The 21467-nt window shown below is 39.1% G+C and overlaps 1 protein-coding gene across 7 annotated transcripts in view; it reads right to left on the reverse strand.

Moving 5' to 3' along the window:
• The window catches only part of MDFIC (MyoD family inhibitor domain containing), a 156035-nt gene that overhangs the window by 41563 nt on the left and 93005 nt on the right, over nucleotides 1-21467 (reverse strand). For all 7 annotated transcript variants that reach the window (XM_045010789.1, XM_045010942.1, XM_045011007.1 and 4 more), the window contains one exon: nucleotides 20225-20356. In XM_045010789.1, coding sequence (XP_044866724.1) covers nucleotides 20225-20356 — 132 coding nt within the window. The remainder of the gene's footprint in view (nucleotides 1-20224; nucleotides 20357-21467) is intronic.

The following is a 21467-nucleotide window of genomic DNA, read 5'->3' on the forward strand; positions in this document are numbered from 1 at the left end:
TCTACCCCCTCTTGCAACTATGGTAACCATTATTGTGCAACTACCTTGTTTATGCTCCATATCCTATCCCCTATTTCTTCCAAAATTTGCATAAATGCTTTTTAAAGAAAATTATCTGTATAATCAAAACATTCAAATGCTGTTTCTATATTACCAAGAATTTAGTTTCTGACTCCTGGTCTGCATTTTATGAGGCAGAGCAGACTACTGTATTGGACCTTTGCCCATGTTATCAGAAGGGCTGCCCAAGCAACGGCTCCACCTTTTCAACATGTCTGATCTGTTCTATGACCATCTATCAGGGAATCAGGGACCAGAGCACCAATAATAAGGGCTGTAGATAAACAAACTGCAATGCTGGGCAACTCAAGGCTGCGGAAGCTGCACTAGCAGCATTCCTGCCTGGCAGAGAAGAACCAGAAGATGAGCAGGGAAGGAGGAAATTGTAGGCAGATTAAGAGGGACTGAAAGGCAAGACAAAGCAAAGTAGAGATGGGAGAATTTATTATTTCTATTTTAATTATTAAAACAACTTTAAATAAATAAAGGATGTTAAAAATTATTTTATTTTATCTTTTTCACATCTCCTTAGTTTCCAATAGTTGTAATCTTTCTAAGGTGAAAATTCACATTAGTTTCACACTTTCAAGTCTTGCTCCAGTACGACACACCTTACTAAACCTGGCTATAAGTAAGATTACCGCTATATATGTAAGAGGACCTGATAACTTTTTCAGATTATGGGTGCATGTTGCTTGAGGCACTGTGAAGGAGTTAGTATAAAGATCTATTGCAAAGCCTTTTCCCAGACAAAAATCTTTCTTAAGACAGACTCAGGGATATAAAGATGCACAGTGATAACTTCCACTGAAGAATTTACCAATTGTATTAAGAACTTTTGAGGGAGGGGCAAATGGTATTTTATAAGAACATTGTAATTACACACCAAAAAGCCAGGAAATGCTAAATAGTGAAAATATATAAAACTGGAAATATGGAAGTCTACTTTAGAATCACTCATAAAAGCTTAAATCTGCACTCCTGTCATCACCATCCAGTATACCTGATACGTAATGAAACTTCTACGAGAAACTCAGTCTTACCATTCAGACCCCCAATCCATGGCAGACTGGCCCCAAATCCTCTATCATCACTAACGACGTTCTTTGGAAATTCAAGCAAAATGAACATTGTCCATTAATTCAGACTACTAATATACAGTATATATTTACAATATTTTCATGCATCACATTCTGGGTTTAAAATGTATTTAATGACAAATCATGCTTGACCTAAGGCTATTTTATATAGTTCAACTAGTAAAACATGGATTTTATTGATTAGAACTTACAGGTGACAGAATGCAGTAAAAATTTTGGTAGGATCTGTAATTTTTTCCACCCACATTATTTTCTCTTGTTCCCAATAAAGTGGGGGAAGAGGGATTTTTAGTGGGTTATGTCAAGGATTTTTCAGAGACATATATAAAACTATATTATGCAACTTATCCCAGCAAAATCCGGGCAGAGAAAATATACATTGTAAGCTACAAATTGGGTAAAGATCATTAGGTTCCAGAATTTTTTTTAGCTATATCTTCAATATTTAAAGTCCATTATGATGTTAACCAAGACTGAGAAGTAATTTTACAGTCACTTATCAAAACTGTTATCTAGACAATTCCTATCTCCTACCAAACTTGGTCAGAAACATATGAATGAGAATTTCAGAGGTCAGCCAATTTGAGTCATTTTTGTGAACAAGTGATAATTTATTTTAAATATTGGAAGTATTTTGTCAGCCTCAAATAATTTAGAAATCACTCAGATTTTACTCTAACTTCTCAAAAAATTAACACACTCATCTACTCAAGAGACACCCCCACATACACATACACCCTTCCACAGGGACCAAGCACGGACATTTTTAAGATCAAATGGAGAATATTTTAAGGGATAACAAGAAAGTTTAGTTTAGACTAAGGGTCTCAAACTCAATTGACCTTAGGGCCAGTGCCAGTCCTCAAATCCTCCCAGCGGACCAATAATGTCACTGAAGATGGTGTTCAGAAAATAAAATGTTTATTTTTTTTTTCAAGTATCTTAAAGATAATAAAATTGCCATACAACTTTATACAATTCTTCACTTGCCAGACATCTGGCAATGCTTCAGTTCTGTCAGTTTGTTGATGTTTGGCCTCAGTGACTGAGCAGTTGAAACCTTCAGGATTGCAGAAAGGTGTGCATCAGATAGTTGTGTTCGGTATTTTGACTTGTTTATATTCATTGTGAAAAAAAGTGATGCTGCCTCTATCGCTGACTCTGCCCAGCAACTAATGATGCTTCCTCCATGGCTGACTCTGCCCGACGACTAGTGATGGTATCTCTGTCCCACTCCCCCAGCCAATGGGAGCTGCAGGGGTGGCGCCTGCAGCAAACATTGCAGGCAGCATGTCTGCATGCGTCTCTCCTCCGCGGGTCACAGTGGAGAGGTTCTCGGGCCGCAGATGGCCCATGGGCTGGGACTTTGAGACCCCTGGTTTAGACTGTTTTGCAACCTGACCTATAGTGCCTATTATCAAGCAAACAATGAAATATTGCCACATACAGTCCTCCCAGAGAGTAATTTAGCAGCTTATGTGGAATGCCACATATAACATATTTGCAAGTTGAGTAACATGTACCAGTTGGGGGGGGAACAGTTCAAATTTTTCTGTTGTAGCAATGTACATTCTGAGTTAAAAGTAGTCCCAGTGTTGGTTAACAGGCAGGCTGGAGTTAAAGCTCTATTCAAATATTATAGCTTTTTAATTTTTTTTTAAATCCCATTATAGTCTTAACACCTTTTAAGGCTATATTTTCCTGAACGTGAAAATAACTTCTCATTTTTTTAGTAATTATATTGATACTAATTTTAAAGAGAGATACATTATCAGGTTAAGAATTATTATTTAAAACTAAATTCTCTACTAATATTTTTCTGAAGCAAATTCACTTATTAAACCTGAAAAAGCCTTTAATATCTAAGTCACTTTTCACAATTTATGTTGAAAACTTTTTGCAATTCAGTTGCCTTAGAAAATTAAAATGGAATAGTCAGTTTCCCTTTTGTGTATAGGCTGTTTCCAATCAATGTTACATTTGACTTCTCATGTATTAGCACACTGCTGCAATGTCTGGGTTGCAAACACTGGAGAGGAATGGTAATTTGTTTTTGTTGTTTTTTAATTCATTAGATGTTATTATTTTATGCAAGCATTTTTATGGGACTCGGCCTTTAAAAAAGTTTATTTTTACAATAGGCTAAAGTTTGAACTAAATTTGATCTGAGACTGTATCTCTAATGACAGTCAGATTTTATTTTAAATGTATTACTTGCACTGCAGATGACTACAGACATCACACTTTTACAAGCAAATAGATTAGTTGTCTATGGTCTAAGACAAATAGATATTTCAAGTCCTGTTGATATCTGAAAATACAACAACAGCCTGCTCTCACTTGCCTACATATATCCACATAAATAGTGATCAACATTGGGCTACACCTCATATTTTGCTAATCTAAGCAGGCTGTTTCTAAAGTTAGTTTTATATAATGTCAAACACACATAAAACAACCTGCATCTTAATTGGAAATCACAAAACACACACCACACCAGTACAGCCTTAATGAACATGAGAATTAATAACTGAGTAGTCAAAGACACAAAGGGGACCTGGGCACCCATAGACTTTCTTAGAAGACCAGAGGACATCCAATCTTCATAGATTGCAAGCTCTTCAGGGTAGGCATCTTGTCTTCCTGTATGCGTAGGCAGTGCGTCAAATATTGCAGACACTACCAGAATACAAAATAAATAATGTTCAGAGACCTTCTTTCCTCTGGATAGTTAGAATACAGATTCACATACTCACTCTCTGACTTGCAGTGTGAGCTTGCAATCAAAGCTGTATATAGCCCTACTCAATCTGCCTTGATACCACTAATAGAATCATAGAATATCAGGGTTGGAAGGGACCTCAAGAGATCATCTAGTCCAACCCCTGCTCAAAGCAGGACCAATCCCCAACTAAATCATCCCAGCCAGGGCTTTGTCAAGCCTGACCTTAAAAACCTCTAAGGAAGGAGATTCCACCACCTCCCTAGGTAACCCATTCCAGTGCTTCACCACCCTCCTAGTGAAAAAGTTTTTCCTAATATCCAACCTAAACCTCCCCCACTGCAACTTGAGGCCATTACTGCTTGTTCTGTCATCTGCTACCACTGAACAGTCTAGATCCATCCTCTTTGGAACCCCCTTTCAGGTAGTGGAAAGCCGCTATCATATCCTCTCTCATGCTTCTCTTCTGCAGACTAAATAAGCCCAGTTCCCTCAGCCTCTCCTCATAAGTCATGTGCTCCAGCCCCCTAATCATTTTTGTTGCCCACCGCTGGACTCTTTCCAATTTTTCCACATCCTTTTTGTAATGGGGGGCCCAAAACTGGACACAGTACTCCAGATGAGGCCTCACCAATGTCGAATAGAGGGGAATAATCACGTCCCTCAATCTGCTGGCAATGCCCCTGCTTATACAGCCCAAAATGCCATTAGCCTTCTTGGCAACAAGGGCACACTGTTGACTCATATCCAGCTTCTCATCCATTGTAACCACTAGGTCCTTTTCTGCAGAACTGCTGCCTAGCCATTCGGTCCCTAGTCTCTAGCAGTGCATGGGATTCTTCCGTCCTAAGTGCAGAACTCTGCACTTGTCCTTGTTGAACCTCATCAGATTTCTTTTGGCCCAATCCTCCAATTTGTCTAGGTCTCTCTGTATCCTACCCCTACTCTCCAGCGTATCTCCCATTCCTCCCAGTTTAGTGTCATCTGCAAACTCGCTGAGGGTGCAGTCCACACCATCCTCTAGATCATTAATGAAGATATTGAACAAAACCAGCCCCAGGACTGACCCTTGGGGCACTCCGCTTGAAACCGGCTGCCAACTAGACATGGAGCCATTGATCTCCCCCGATTGCCATAAGTTTTCAAAGATAATGACCAATGGCTCTGCAATCACATCCACCAACTCCTTTAGCACCCTCGGATGCAGTGCATCCGGCCCCATGGACTTGCGCTCGTCCAACTTTTCTAAATAGTCCTGAACCACTTCTTTCTCCACGGAGGGATGGTCACCTCCTCTCCATGCTATGCTGCCCAGTGCAGCAGTCTGGGAGCTGACCTTGTTCGTGAAGACAGAGGCAAAAAAAGCATTGGGTAAATTAGCTTTTTCCACATCCTCTGACACTAGGTTGCCTCCCTCATTCAGTAAGGGGCCCACACTTTCCTTGACTTTCTTCTTGTTGCTAACATACCTGAAGAAACCCTTCTTGTTACTCTTAACATCTCTTGCTAGCTGCAACTCCAAGTGTAATTTGACCTTCCTGATTTCACTCCTGCATGCCTGAGCAATATTTTTATACTCCTCTCTGGTCATTTGTCCAAGCTTCCACTTCTTGTAAGCTTCTCTTTTGTGTTTAAGATCAGCAAGGATTTCACTGTTAAGCCAAGCTGGTTGCCTGCCATATTTACTATTCTTTCCACACATCAGGACTAACAAGTGCTGATGGTGAATTTCTTGTCACCGAACCCACTGCCATCCACCAAATGGCGGCGTGAATGCTTTAATGAATTACTTAATGATTTATTTACAGTCTCTGATGGGTCACTGGATAATGTTCACAAACTATCTACATATAATGCATTTGCCAATCCATCCCCATGAGCTGAGGTGCTGAAGGCTGTCCAAGCAATTGAAAAACAGCAAATCTGTTCCTAATGCCATTCCAGCTGAAGTTTTCAAACATGGAAGAAATCTTCACATTGACAAGCTTCTCACATATCTGGCCTCAAGAAATCATACCATGACAACTGAAAAATGCCAACATTGTCATATCTATAAGCGCAAAGGCTTAAAGAGCAACTGTGATAACTACCATGGCATCTCCTTGCTCTCCACAGCGAGTAAGATTCTTGCATGAATCCTCTTTAACTAGCTCCTGGACCAAATTATCGATAAAATTCTATCTGAGTCACAGTGTAGCTTTCATGTTCAGTAGTACTGTTGACATGATTTGCATAATCCGACAATTACAGGAAAAATGTTGCAAACAGTATCAACCTTTGCACATTGTGTTTCTTGATCTAACCAAAGCTTTCAACATGGTCAAATACACAGCCCTCTGGCAACTGCTCTCTAAATCTGGATGTCCAGATAAAATTTTATGATCATTTGGCAATGCCACAAACCACATTTAGAAGAGTTAATGTTGATAGTGATCTAACAAACCCATTTCCAATCACAAATGGGGCGAAGCAAGGATGTATCCTTGCTCCTAGCTTTTTCGGTTTATTCTTCTCTGTAATACTAGAGGAACCCTCCAAGACTCTTCAAATGGAGTCTTTATCTGCTTTCACACTGGCAAGCTCTTTAATCTCTATCGTCTACATGTGAATACCAAGGTGAGCGAAGCATTGATCCAGAAACTACTCTACCCCAATAACTGTGACTTCGTAGCACATTCTGAAGCAACACTACAAGACCTTACAAGCTGCTTTGCTGTGGCAGCTCAGAACTCTGGCCTTACCATCACTCAAATAAAAACTATGTACTAGCCAGCTCCTCAACAACCTTGTCAAGATCCACATACAAGTCTGGAAGGTACTATGCTCCAAGTCGTCAGACAGTTTAGTAATCTCAGCAGCATGTTAATCATTGATATGACAATCAATCACAAAGTGGATATGCAAATAAAGAAAGCCAGTGCCACAATATGGTTTTCTTTGTCACTGAATCAAAAAGCAACATGGAATCTCTGTAAAAAAGACAAAAATCTAAGCGTATAATGCTGTTGTCCTAATGACATTGCTCTACGGGGTGAAACATGGATCTGTTATTAATGGCACATTAAAAACCTTGACAGTTTCCATTTGCAACACTTATGATGACTGCTGGGCATCAAATGGTAGGACCAGCTGTCCAACAGGGAAGTCTTGGCAAAAGATAGTTCGGTTGGTATTGAGGCTCATTTGATCTGCACCCAACTGAGATGAACTGGTCATGTAATTTGTATGCCTGAGAATCATCTAGCAAAACAAATTTTACATTCTGAATTATGCTCCAGCAACCGTAACTATGAAGAGCAGATGAAACACTTCAAAGATACTCAATCAAAATCTGCACAAGATGAATATTTCTGATTCGATTGTTGATAAACTGGCATCTGACCACATCAGATGGCACCACACTGTAAGTGTGAGTGTCCACAACGTTGAGGAGAACCACGTGGTGCAGCTAGAAGCACAGGGCCAGGCATGGAAACAACGTGCAACTCAATTAACACTGGCAACCAAATGGATCTGTGGTCAGTCCAGCAAATCTTGTTCTTCCCAAATTGGTTTACTGAGCCATGCAAAGCCCCATTAGTACAAACTGTGATTGTTGATGTCACCCTTGAAATTGGGGTGACCAGTATTATTAGTAGGCAGTGCCTCACACACTGCAGGGACTACCAGAATGCAAAATAAATTAATAATGTTCAGAGATCCTTCTGTCCTCTGGACAGTTAGAATTCAGCTTCACATAATCACTCATTAACTTGCAGTGGGAATTGGGTACCTAAGTCCCCTTAAACAATTGCTAGTTTGTCACTCAGGACAGGTCACAAACACAGAAGTGTTTATAAAAGACTAGGGGGTAAACTACTATTCTGGCTCTCTCATTTTAAGAATTAAGAACATAAGAATGGGCATACTAGGTCAGACCAATGGTCCATTTAGCCCAGAATGCTGACTAGCAGATGGTGTGATATGCTTCATGGGAATGAACAGAACAGGGCAATTATCGAGTGATCCATCTCATGTCATCCAGTCCTACCTTCTGGCAGTCAGAGGTTTAGGGACACACAGAGCATGGGGTTGGCTAATAGCCTTTGGGAGGATCTACTCTCCAGGAACTAATCTAATTCTTTTTTGAACCTCGTTATACTTTTGACCTTTGCAAAATCCCTTGGCAATGAGTTCCACAGGTTGACTGTGTGTTGTATGAAGTAGTACTTCCTTATATATGTTTTAAGAATGCTGCCTACTAATTTTATTGGGTAACCCCCTGTTTCTCATGTTATATGAAGGGGTAAATAACACTTTCCTATCCACTTTCTCCATGCCATCGTGATTGTACAGACCTCTATCATATCACCCTTTAGTTGACTCTTTTCTGAGCTGAACAGTCCCAATCATTTTAATCTCTCCTCACGTGGAAGCTGTTCCATACCACTAATAACATTTGTTGCCTTTCATTGTACCTTTTCCAATTCAAATATATCTTTTTTGAGATGGGGCAACCAGAACTGCATGCAGTATTCAAGGTATGGGCATATCTCGGATTTATATAGTGACATATAATAAGACAGAAAATATCACTCTCTTTCCTAATGGTTCCTAGCACTGTTTACTCAATGTTCAGCAGGAGTCTAAAAAGCTGATATTTTCAGAGAACTGTTCACAATGACTCCAAGGTCTTGTTCTTGAATAGCAACAGCTAGTTTAGATCCCATCATTTTGTATGTATAATTGAGATTATGTTTTCCAGTGTGCATTACTTTGCATTTATCAACACTTACTTTCATCTGCTATTTTGTTGCCCAGTCACCCAGTTTTCTGAGATCCTTTTGTTACTCTTCGGAATCAGCTTTGGATTTCATAAGTAATTTTGTATCGGCTGCAATCTCTGCCACCTCACTATTTACCCCCTTTTCCAGATCATTTATGAATATGCTGAACAGCACTGGTCTCAATATAGGTCCTGAGGAAATCCCACAATTTATCTCTCCCCATTCTAAAAAAAATGACTATTTATTCCTAACCTTTGTTTTCTATGTTTTAACCAGTTACTAATCCATGATCCCTCTTATCCCATGACTGCTTCCTGTGTTTAAGAGACTTTGTCAGACGGTTTCTGAAAGTCCAAGTACACTATAAAACGGGATCATCATTGTCCATGTGCTTGTTGAGTCAACCCAAATAATTCTAATAGATTGGTGAGGCATTATTTTCTTTTAAAAAGGCTGTGTTGACTCTTGTCCAACATATCATGTTCATCTACATGTCTAATAACTCTGTTCTTTACTATAGTTTCAACCAATTTGCCTGGTAGTGAAGTTGGCTTGCCAGCCTGTAATTGCTAGAATCGCCTTTGGAGGCTTTTTTTTTAAAAATGGCATACATTTAGCTATCTTCCAGTCCTCTGTATAGAGGCTGATTTAAGTGATAGAGAGAATTCACTGTGATATGTAACCTATATGTGCATGCGCACACACACATATTATATGGAAGATGCATTAACACTCTTCAGCCATGCAACCTATACCAAGTTGTGCTATAAAACACACCAAAAATACATAGAAATTAAAATGAGAAATGCTAACCATTTCTGCAATGGTTCACGTTCATTGGTTTTGTGGGGGAGATTGGCAAAAATGTATTCTAAAAGTACAAGCCATGTATGATCATGTTTTTGTACTGTATGTAATTTGTTGTTGCAATGCTAAATATGGCTAATTGAAAGCAGTATTACTGAAAATAGCAGACTGAAGCCACACACTTACTCAGGGACTCCATAATATTTCACATTGAATTTGGTCACACTTTTATTCTTCTTTCACTTTAAAAGCACAAAACAAATATACATGATATTTTCTAATTAAGAGACGTAATTACAATGATAGTGAACTATTTTTAAAACCAATTCAGCATATAACAGTTTTGGATTAAGTTTATCTGACATGGTACCAACAACAACAGACACTATTCTGAAATGTAGCTAGAATTTACTTTATAGTCAAAACATGACATCTTTAAATTTATCTGGAAATCACAAACTATATACAGAATTTATGATTGTCATCCTAGCAACCAAGTAAAGTGCTGTTGACGCGGGAATGCAGTTATACAGAAACAAGAGACCTCAAATAATCTTGGCCATTAATATATGTAACATACATGCATCAACACTGTGATCACCCAGCACAGCATCTAAGGTTCCTGTTGGAATCATGACTGCTGCTACATACACAAGTAGTGGCCATAGCAAAAAAACAACAACAAAAAAACACCTTCTTCCACATTCAGTCACCCGGGAGGTTACATACTATGAAAAACTAGCTATGGTGGTTAAACCACTGCAACTCATTCTATCTGGGGTTGTGTATTAAAAACCAAGACATTTTCAATTTATACAGAATGCAGCAGCTCCCCCCCCCATTTTTTTAAGCAAAAAAGGCTACGAAGTGCACATCACTGGAACTTTGCTGATCCTACTGGCTTCCAATATCGGGTTCAGTTCAAAGTCCTGGTTCTAACCTTCAAGGACCTTGACTGATGAGGGCCTGGTTATCTCAGATACTGTCTTACCAAGTAAGGGGCAGAACATGCTCAGCTGAGGGACCTTGGAATATCTGACAGCAAAAAAATAAGAATGATCTCAAAATGGACCCTTTCCAGGGACAATCTAAATCCTACCTTTTTGCAAAAGCCTTCCTCACAATAGGAAAGAACAACTCATCCACATTTCTCATTAGAAGAAGGGGAGGTGGGGGAGAGAATCTAAACAATCAGAGCTCAATCATCAGGGAGTAGTGGTGAATAGTATCCATTACGGAGAAATATAATGTGACTCGATTGATTGTGCTACCTCAGAACTGTGATGAGCATATCAGGAATAGTCAAGATTGTTATTCTGTCTGTGTACTGCTAGTAATGGCTTACAGATTTCTCACTTGCATTTACCAGTTTACATCAACTGCACATGTATTCAAATCTTCTAAATTCTCCTCCTCTAGGCTTGATGCACCTGTATCAGGACTAAACTCAAGTGCCACAGAAAGGCCCACTCTAGAATACAAGCAGCACATAATGCAGTGACCTGCCCCAAGCTGACTAAGCCCTTAAACTTCTCATTCAAGATCAGAATTCCCACAACAACTGGCGTACAATCTAAGACCAAGCTTATCAGAATAACTGTATATAGTACTAGATGTATAACCAATATAATACAAGATGTATAACTTGTCCTGTGTTGTCTTTTTAAAATAAGTTAAATAATCAAAATTAATGTTTTGGTACTTACTGGCTGAAAACTGTCACAATAGGTCACATTATTCATCCTTATATAGTGCTGAAAGGATTAGCTTATGCTCAACATTTTGAAATACGGTGATTTCAAAAGTATGCACTTTGTGAGCAATCTTAATATTTGGTAGGTCATCAGTCTTTTGGGTGCCAAACTCTTTTCTCCACTTCACTGTAATAGTTCACTTGAATAAACAATATAATAGATTTAGTTTCAGATAAGGAATTAAACAACCGGCTAGGAAGAACAAGTTAAAATACACATGGCATTAGGCCAGTCAGTATATACTGGAGGAGATCTGAGAGTTGAGAGAGAGGAAGCACATTAGAGGGAAAAGCAGAAGTTAGTAAAGGAGGCATATGGTAGACGGGTGAGAAGTTAGGGTGATCTGGTTGAAGGAGAAATTGCTTAGGAGTCCCAAAAAGTGGCTACACATAAAGGTGCTCCTAGACACAACTACTATATCTATTGTCTGGACACACTTCCTCTGAAAATGTGTTAAACGTCTCGAAGGGGATCAAACATTCAAGATCATATCCTAGATGCCTTTGTTTGAATGTCAGGGCATTGAAATAAACAAAACTGGGCTGTTTATTTAGACACACTTCTGGTCACACGTCTGCTCGTGCACTGCATCAATCCCATTTGGAACATTATGCAATTACGTCTTTAAGGAGGAGGATGGATGACTTAGGATCAGTATGCTATTTTCATTCATTTCTATTAATCAAATTTTTAAAGCATTTTAGACTTACGAAGTAACTAGCCATCATAGAGGCGTTGCCAACTCTGAAGTTTGAAAACAGCCATTTGAGTTACTTCAAGCACTAAGACAGTTTTTTAAACAGAAAAAGATTTTTCATTCTCATAACTTTAAAATGGTTTAATACACTATAAGATTTCTATGAAAAATTCATCTTCAGACTGAAATCAAGCAGAAGGGATCATTCTAAAATCAGATACTATACTATAACAAGTTATAAAAATAACCTACCAAAAAACAAAAATACTGCGTTGCAAATACCAAAATAGACCTTTTGTTTTCATTAATTAACTCATTAATTCATTAATTAACTGTAGAAAATAAAATCAGTATAAATTTGAGTAATAGAGAAGATCATAAATCTCCTACAGTAATATAATCACAGCACCTTCCTTACCTCCTTTTCTTTAATTAAGATAGTGGGCACAACAATGTAAATGGTAGTTTATCCCCCCAGAGATGGATGAAGTATCCCTTTCCCAAGAGAAGAACCCTTATGCAGGATGCTGTTTAGTAGAGGAGAAAGAGGCAATTGAAGCAGAGAAATGATGGATAGCAATGACCTTTCTATCTGTAAAACATGGGCATATTTTAGGCTATTTAATTTTCAGAATTGGATTATTATTAATCAATTATTCATGACAATTTGAATCTATGATGATTTTTGTTTTCTTAAATATCACAAAGCTAAGGTCCTTCTTGAGAACGAGAACGGATATTAAATCCTCACAAGTAAATAACGATCAAGTCACTGAAACTCCCCCCCATCACACACACATTCTTTTTCCTACATAAAATGTACATTAATGATGACTTTTCACTTTCTGTAAGACTTGTGTCTAAAATCGACCTACTTAATCCTTTTGAATGTTGTTTTGACTATAAAAAAAAGACGTTTTCTGTGCCAGTATAGTTTGAGTATTAAACTGCAGAAGCCACTGTAGTTTGGGATCGGTAAAAGAATGAACACTCCATCTCCAACTGGGGGAGAGAAGCACTGCTACAAGCAGTGGTGTTGCATCATAGCCTTTTCCACAGACACTAGTTAAAGCAAATGTGGTTAAACTTAAGAACCTTCTTTAATTTCAGCTTAACAGGGGAAAAAACATACAGAGCCTTTGAAAGGTGTGGGTGCACAGCAACGGGCAAGGACAGGATAGGTTTAATGGGCTCAGCATATATAGCTATGGGGTATGTGAAGGGGCGTATGAGTGCTTGTGAAGGTTTCTTTTTTCCTGCCTGGCCCAGCCTATTTTCTGCATACTTGGATAGCGGAATTTCTGTTCCCAGAGCTCTCATGTTCCATCAGGCACCCCTCCCCCACGTATCAAAGAAGGGTTGCAGCAGAAGTAGAGTCTCCATAAAGGATGCCTGACATTACTAGGATGAGGGGGGAAAAGAGCTATTTGCTGGTACTTAAATTCATAACTAAGGAAGAAGGCAAACCTGATAAGAGGCTGGCTTTAGAACAGCTTCATTAGAGGAATAGTATCCTGAATGCTTGCAGAATCCTGAAATAAGAAGGCCGAGGGTGATTCTCTGTGGAAGGGAAAAGGTTTATAATAGTTTCTGGGATTTTTCAAAGCTATAAAATCCTGGCTGATCAAAAACTTTAGTTGCTGCTGGTGCAGAGAGAACTCTCTTACAACAGGAGCCATACAGAGCTACCAAATTGAAGGCTGGAGTAGGCTGATTACAGGAGATTACCATCTGAAGGATGAAGTCCAGAGAAGGGCGTCAAAACCAAGCACTTGGTGTGAGAGGGTTGCAATGTGGTAATACAGAGTCCTTGGCCTGCCTCAGAACAAGACAATGGTTCTTCCAGGTTCTGAGGCTAGGTTCAAACATTCTGCTACCTGCCTAGCTAATTATACTAGAAGAACTATAGCTATGTTTTGACCTACTGGGCAATGTGTTGCGGATGCAAATACTAACTATTGGGTGACTGACTACTTGATAAGCACCATACACTTGTGAGAACACACGTGTGTGCAAAAAATGCACTCACAACAGAAATGGTGGGCTGATACTTTCTTCCAGACTACTCATGCTTGGATGCTTTCCTTCCCACTACTGTTTGTATGTTTGTCTTCATAGAGACATTGAGCTTCTTCTGCAAGCTCTTTGGACCGGACCCTTTGGCCTCCTGCACACATGGGCAGTACCTAGCACACTGTTGGCAGTATGGAATGCAAAAACAAACAAACAAGGTTGGGCTCCTTCCTTCCTCCAGGCAATTAAAGAATTCACACTAATCTCTCACTGCCTCTAATGATTACCAGTTAGATTAATTTGTATTATTCTCTTCCAATGAGAATGAAACTGAAGAAACTAAAGAAAAAATGTATGTCACAGCATGCATTTCATTACCTTTCAGTGTTAGATAGCTAACTTCACGCATAAGTGTTAATAGATTATGTGGCCAGAAGTGACCACTGTGATCATCTAGTTTGACCTCCTGTACTACACAGGCCATAAAACTTAATTGAATTAATTCCTGTTGGAACTACAGCATATCTTTAAGGAACCCATCCAAGCTTGATTTAAAAATTTCCAGTGATTGAGAATCCACCACAACCTTTGGTAAATTGTTCCTATGGTTAATTACTTTCACTGATAAAAAAAATATATGCCTTTCTTCTAATGTGAATTTGTCTAGTTTCAATTTTCATCCATTGGATCTTGTTATACCTTCCTCTGCTAGCTTGAAGAGCCCTCCATTATCAAATTTCTATTTCCCATGTAGGTATTACACTTGATCTTAGCCAAAAGGTAATAAACTGTGATCACATCACCCTTAACATTCTCTTTGTTAAGATAAATAGATTGAGCCCCTGGAGTTACTCACTATAAGGCATATTTTCCAATCCTTTAATCTTTCTCATGGCTCTCCCCTGAACCCTCTCTAATTTATTAACATAACCTTGTGTGGACACCAAAACTGGACACAGTATGCAAGTACGGCCAAATACAGATGTAATAGGACCTCCCAACTCCTACCTAAAATTCTCCCATTCATGAATCCAAGGATTGCAATAACCCTTTTGGCCACAGCAGTGCAGTGGGAACTCATGGTCACCTGATTATCCATCATGACATCCAGGTCCTTTTAAGAGTCACTGCTTTCCAGAATACAGTTAATCTTGTAAGTATGCCTACACTACGCCCTGAATGATCATTAACTGGGAGAAAGATGCATGTTGGGGGTAGGCCACTTGTCAGGGGTAGTATGATTGTGTTCATTACTGGTTTCTGAGACTTGGGTTTGAGGATTCTGGGTGGGGGGGGAGGGGGGAGTCACAGAGGGATGTGTGGGAGTCCAAGCATGTAGAGGTGCAGCAAAACCAGTTAGGCAGCTGGTTTGGGGAACGGGGTGCAAGCTAAGGGATGTGAAGGGGTTTGTATGAGACAGTGAGTGGATGAGATATTTCAACTATACATACAATATGATGGGGGCTAATTTAGCTACAACTACTCAGGAAAGAGATCTTGGAGTCATCGTGGATAGTTCTCTGAAGACGTCCACACAGTGTGCAGTGGCAGTCAAAAAAAGCAAACAGGATGTTAGGAATCATTCAAAAAGGGATAGAGAATAAGACAGAGAATGTCTTATTGCCCTTATATAAATCCATGGTATGCCCACATCTTGAATATTGCGTACAGATGTGGTCTCCTCATCTCAAAAGAGATATACTGGCATTAGAAAAGGTTCAGAGAAGGGCAATTAAAATGATTAGGGGTTTGGAACGGGTCCTATATGAGGAGAGATTAAAGAGGCTAGGACTTTTCAGCTTGGAAAAGAGGAGACTAAGGGGGGATATGATAGAGGTTTATAAAAATCATGAGTGGTGTGGAGAAATTGAATAAGGAAAAGATATTTACTTGTTTCTATAATATAAGAAACAGGGGCCACCAAATTAAATTAATGGGCAGCAGGTTTAAAACAAATAAAAGGAAGTTCTTCTTCACACAGCGCACAGTCAACCTGTGGAACTCCTTGCCTGAGGAGGTTGTGAAGGCTAGACTATAACAGGGTTTAAAAGAGAATTAAATAAATTCATGGAGGTTAAGTCCATTAATGGCTATTAGCCAGGATGGGTAAGGAATGGTGTCCCTAGCCTCTGTTTGTCAGAGGGTGGAGATGGATGGCAGGAGAGAGATCACTTGATCATTACCCGTTAGGTTCACTCCCTCTGGGGCACTTGACATTGGTCACTGTCAGTAGACAGGATACTGTGCTGGATGGACCTTTGGTCTGACCCACTATGGCCATTCTTATGTTCAGTTTATTAATTCTGCCAGGTAACATGAATTTACAAATGCAAATGAGCAATGATAAAAATAGTGAACTCGTTACACAGAGTCCCTAAAATTCGAATCTATTGTACTATATGTGGATCAGTAAAACTGTCGGATGAATTTAGTTACATACACAGCAGGATAACAAACATCTGTAAAAAAGAAAAACTTGGAAAATTAACAGATGGAAACATTTATAATATGAAAACTAAAAGGTTCTTATTACAAAAGGAGACATGTATCAACTGTGTGGGTGGACAAAACAATCCATATGGAAAAAGAGAAACTGAATCATTAGTACAGTGGTAAATAGATGGCAAGACTCTTGAACAAAAATTACAATGTGTCCTTTGTTTAAAATTAACTTAAAACACAAAAAGCTAATTATTTGACTAGGCAGTGTAATGTAAATTTTCTTATTTAAAATATAACCATATGCCAAAAACTGTTTACTTCTAGCCCCAGACTTATTTTTATATACAATATTTCTTGAATTTACTTGAATACTACAGCATACTTGGTTGAATCATTGGCATGCTTAGCTGAAGTACTTATTATTCAGATGATAAACAATGTTTTAGACACACAAGGTTCTCTTTATTGTACTTGGTCTGTTATTCAAGCTTCAATTATCAAGAAGACCAATGTGTAAAACTTTTACAAATAGCACTTGCGGTACGTAATTGAGTCAAATACTGTTCATGCGATGTAAAAGCTACGTCTCTCCTCATGCCCACAACTGATGAACAGTGAGAAAATCTGCTTCAGTATTATGATTTTTACTACTTTTTCTTGGAGGATCACTTTGCTCTGCATTAAGAAAATTAAGGGAAAAAAACAATGGTGAAATAAAAAATGAGTATTCATTATCTCACAACAGTTATTCACACATGCTTCATCGTAAGGCAGCACTTTACTGTTATATGAAACTCAAATAGAAAGGATGGGAGTTTTAGAGGTATTCAGCATTGACCTAACTCTGCTGTCACTGAAGTCAATGGTAAAACTGATATTGACTTCAATGGGAGCAATTAAGCCAATGCCAAACCCTTCTGAAAATCCTAATAAATATTTTGGTGGATGTTTATCCTATTCCAGTCAGGGCCGGCTCCAGACCCCAGCGCGCCAAGCAGGCGCGTGGGGCGGCATTGTCCTGGCAGGGCGACATTTCTCTCCGGCGGACCTTCCGCAGTCATGCCTGCAGGAGGTCCACAGGAGCCCCGGGAGGAGCGGACCTGCCGCAGGCATGACTGCGGAGGGTCCTCTCTTCCCACGGCTCCGCTTGAGCTCCCGCAGGCATGACTGCGGCGGGTGCGCTGGTCCCGCGGCTCGGACGGAGCTCCTGCAGGCATGCCTGCGGATGCTCCACCGGAGCCGCGGGACCACGGGACCGTCCGCAGCCACTTCTGCCCCGGCCGCGGGACCGGGGAAGGGCGGCGCAAGCGGCGCGGCGCAAGCGGCGCGGCGTGCCGCCCTGCTTGGGGCGGCGGAATTTCTAGAGCCGCCCCTGATTCCAGTCTTATCAATGATGAGATGATCCCTCCCATTACTCAGGCTTTCAATCATGGTGTCATTTTAGACTCTCCTTACTTCCACGCACTTGCTAATTCCTGCTGCTTCTTACTATACCATATCTAGAAAAAAAAAATCACCCTTCTGTCTCCAATCCAACCGCCAAGAACAGAATTCATGCACTAGTTTTTATATCTTGACTACTGCAACCTTCTGCTATACCATTCTCTCTCCACTGCAGTTCAGTCCATCTAAAATATTGCTACCAAGTGATTTTACTTTCCCAGAACTCTATGCCTTCCTCCCCAACCTCTTTTCTAATTCCACATAAAATTCAAACTTCTTCTCTTAACCTACAAGGATCCTCATACCCCTCCTTCTGTGAACAATTCTACTCTCATCTCCTCCACTACACCCATCTCTCTCTTTGCTCACTCTCAACTGTGCATTTTCTTGCCTGTAGCCATTACATTTAGAACATCGCTCTCTTCCTTTCCAAAACCTTTTAACATACAGTTTTTCCAAAGAGCTTTTTTCCAGTTATGGCTACCAGCTACTCTGCTTTTCTAAGGCCTAAAACTTAGGTCTACACCTAAAACTTAGATCAACCTCGCTACATCACTCAAGGGTGTGAATTTTTCTGAAAGACGGAATTATGACGACCTCAGCCCCAATATGGACACCACTAGGTCCGGAGGAGAATTCTTCCATTGATCTAGCTACCACTTCTCAGAGGAAGGGGGAGGAATTTCCTACAGCAATGGAAAAATCTCTCCCATTGCTGTAGCAAATGTCTGCACTACACAGGTGCAGCTGAAGGTTTGCCTCTGTAGAGCTTGTAGTGCAGACACACCTTAATACTCGGTACAGTATTTTGAACTGCCCTAGCTTATGCTCTTAGACTGATAGTCCTTTGGGATAAGGAACCTGTTAATTGTGGCACAGCTCTCCCACCATACTGCTTTACATACATTTATGGCACCATATATGACAGTGGTTCTCAAATTATTGTACTCCTTTCACAGAGCAAGCCTCTGAGTGTGACCTGCCCCCCTTTTAAATTAAAAACACTTGTTTATATATTTAACACCATTATAAATGCTGGAGACAAAGCGTGGTTTGGGGTGGAGGCTGACAGCTCACGACCCCCCATGTAATAACCTCGCGACCCCCTGAGGGGTCCCGACCCTCAGTTTGAGAACCCCTGATATATAACAACTATTACCCCAAACTATGAAAAATGTACAGATTTACCTTTAGGTAAATTTAAGCTTTCCTAAGAAACATCTAACTGGTAATACAATACATCCAAGATACGGCAAAATATTTACAGAGTTATCTAAAAAAGGGAGAAGTTGATATTTCAAAAAGACTTTTATTCAGCTGCTCAGAGAGGGGAGGAGATGGAACCCCACAAGGGAAAAGAAATTCTTAATTATGGAGAGTTCTGAGGACTAGAATACCACAAATTTATCCTACTGAAACTTTGCTGAAGAAGGACAATACATGCAGACTGTGACGCAACTCTGACCTTTAAGTGGATGGTCAGTCCACATTGCTCAGGTTGAAAGTAGATGCAAAACGCTGCTTCAGGTTTATTCAATTTATGAATATACCTTGTAATTAAAGACATTTCCCCATGCTACCACTCCCTTGACTTTCAAAAGCTCAACTATTCAAAGAATGTTAAAGTAAACATAGTATTAGCACTAACAATTATTAGCAAAACATTTTATCTTTAAATGTGCAATTTTCAGGATACATTGGACAGTGCATAAACAATGGTTGATAAGAGAAAATGGAAATAGCTTTTACAAGGTGCACCCCAGTCTATAATTTATTTTAAATAAAGAATGTCAGGCTATCTAGTGTTAATCCCTTACCAATCATGCTTTAAGATATGTTTTACAACATTCTTTTAGTTCTGGGTCTGCCAAGGCTACATTTTGTTATGCAAGACCTTTCTGCAAGCGTGCTACTTTAGGACTTGAAATTCCTTATAAACTTGTAGAATGCTGTTGCTCAGTGTATCTGAATGGAAGCTCTAGCTTTACAGAAAGCTGCGCTGAGCCTAGTTTACTCTGCCAATTCAACATGTAACTTGATAAACCTACGGTGATAGTACCTAGTAAAGTTGCACACTGCAACTAGTTTGTCTGCTACATAAACTCATCTTGTCATGAACTTATAGGCAAAGTACATCATATCACATAATATTATATCTTAAAGAGGTAAACTGTACAGGAGTTCCTTATTATACTGTTATGCAGAGACACTCAAATCACCAAAACATCTTGTTTATGTCTTGGTTTCAACCTCTTGCTGATAATGCTGACAGGAATCATTTCAGGGAAGAAATTCTGTTGACATACATTATAGTTGCAACATAATTGATTTGACACACATTTAACTGAGTCAACAGTCAGTACTGCATTACACTAGTAAAGCAAGCCTAAACGACAGCAATTTGTTCTGGAAATACTTACTTCTGATGAGGTCACCATCAGTGCGATTTCCCCAGACGGACTGGTCTTGTATCTCTGGTTTTATGCTTTGGTTATTGGAAGGTGGTGTTATGTCTCTCTCTCCTGCAGCTGTATTCACTTTGTCACATTTTTCTAAATCAAAGAAAAACATATTTTAATTTCAAATCACTGATAACAGTAGTAAGTATTGTTATTCCCCCCTTTTAAATAATGCACAATAATGTTAGTTTTTAACCAGTTTTCCCATCATTTTTGCTTATCTAATCAGATTAGTTCTTTAACGAAAGTCTTTCAGTGGGCTTGCATTTTACATGTTCACATGCAAACATACCTTAAGAGGACAGTTTAACGGCAAACTGTGTTTTGAGTTTAACAAAATTTATTTACCTTCCAAAACAACATTTTCAGAAAAACCTCTAAACGACACACAAAATCTGGTATTTTTGCCCATGCAGACGTGCATCTCGTGTACAAACTACTTGCTATGTGAGAATTTCATAAAAGCTACAGGAACTGTGTCAAAGGTCTAAGATTCAACATATGACTAAGGACTTTTATTGACTAATAGCCAAAACTGATGGAGACAAAAATCCCATGGTAACAGAACTTTCAGTTGTTGTTTTTTTAAAGATATGAAAAGTCACTGTTGAATTAAAATGAATTTTTAATCAAATTTACAAAATGCTTTTCTTTTTGTAATAAACATACTCCAAACATAAGGAAGCTTACTTCACGGTGTTGGCCAAGAGACTTTTAAGCCTTCTTTACAAGTACTGTGGAATTCAACAGTAATATGTTCACACGTAGCTTCCCATATGAAGTTTCTTCCTGCTGACAAGCACTGACCCATATTTTCACTCTCCAAAATAAATGAAAGCTTTCATAGGTATCTTCCATAGGCAATTTTATTCACAACACATCAGTCACTGACAGATCACCAGTTTAAAAATCTATATTCCATGTTAAAATAGTACATAAAATACTGCACTTGGATTTCAAGTTGAAATAATATTTCAAACTACATAACATTTTTAAATGTGTTTTATAATGTGTGCTATTTAAAGCTATTTTAAAATAAAGTGAACTACCACTTGTTGAATAGTGTGGGGGAAAGGGCATGAAATTCTTAATGTTACCTTTATTAATTTACTGTATTTCTAGCACACAGATAACAATTTAAATCATTTTAAAAGATTTTGCTCTTAAACTAACCAGAAGAACAAAATTAAGAAGATCATCATAC

The sequence above is a fragment of the Mauremys mutica genome, chromosome 1 (assembly GCF_020497125.1).
Source record: "Mauremys mutica isolate MM-2020 ecotype Southern chromosome 1, ASM2049712v1, whole genome shotgun sequence".
NCBI lineage: Eukaryota > Metazoa > Chordata > Testudines > Geoemydidae > Mauremys > Mauremys mutica.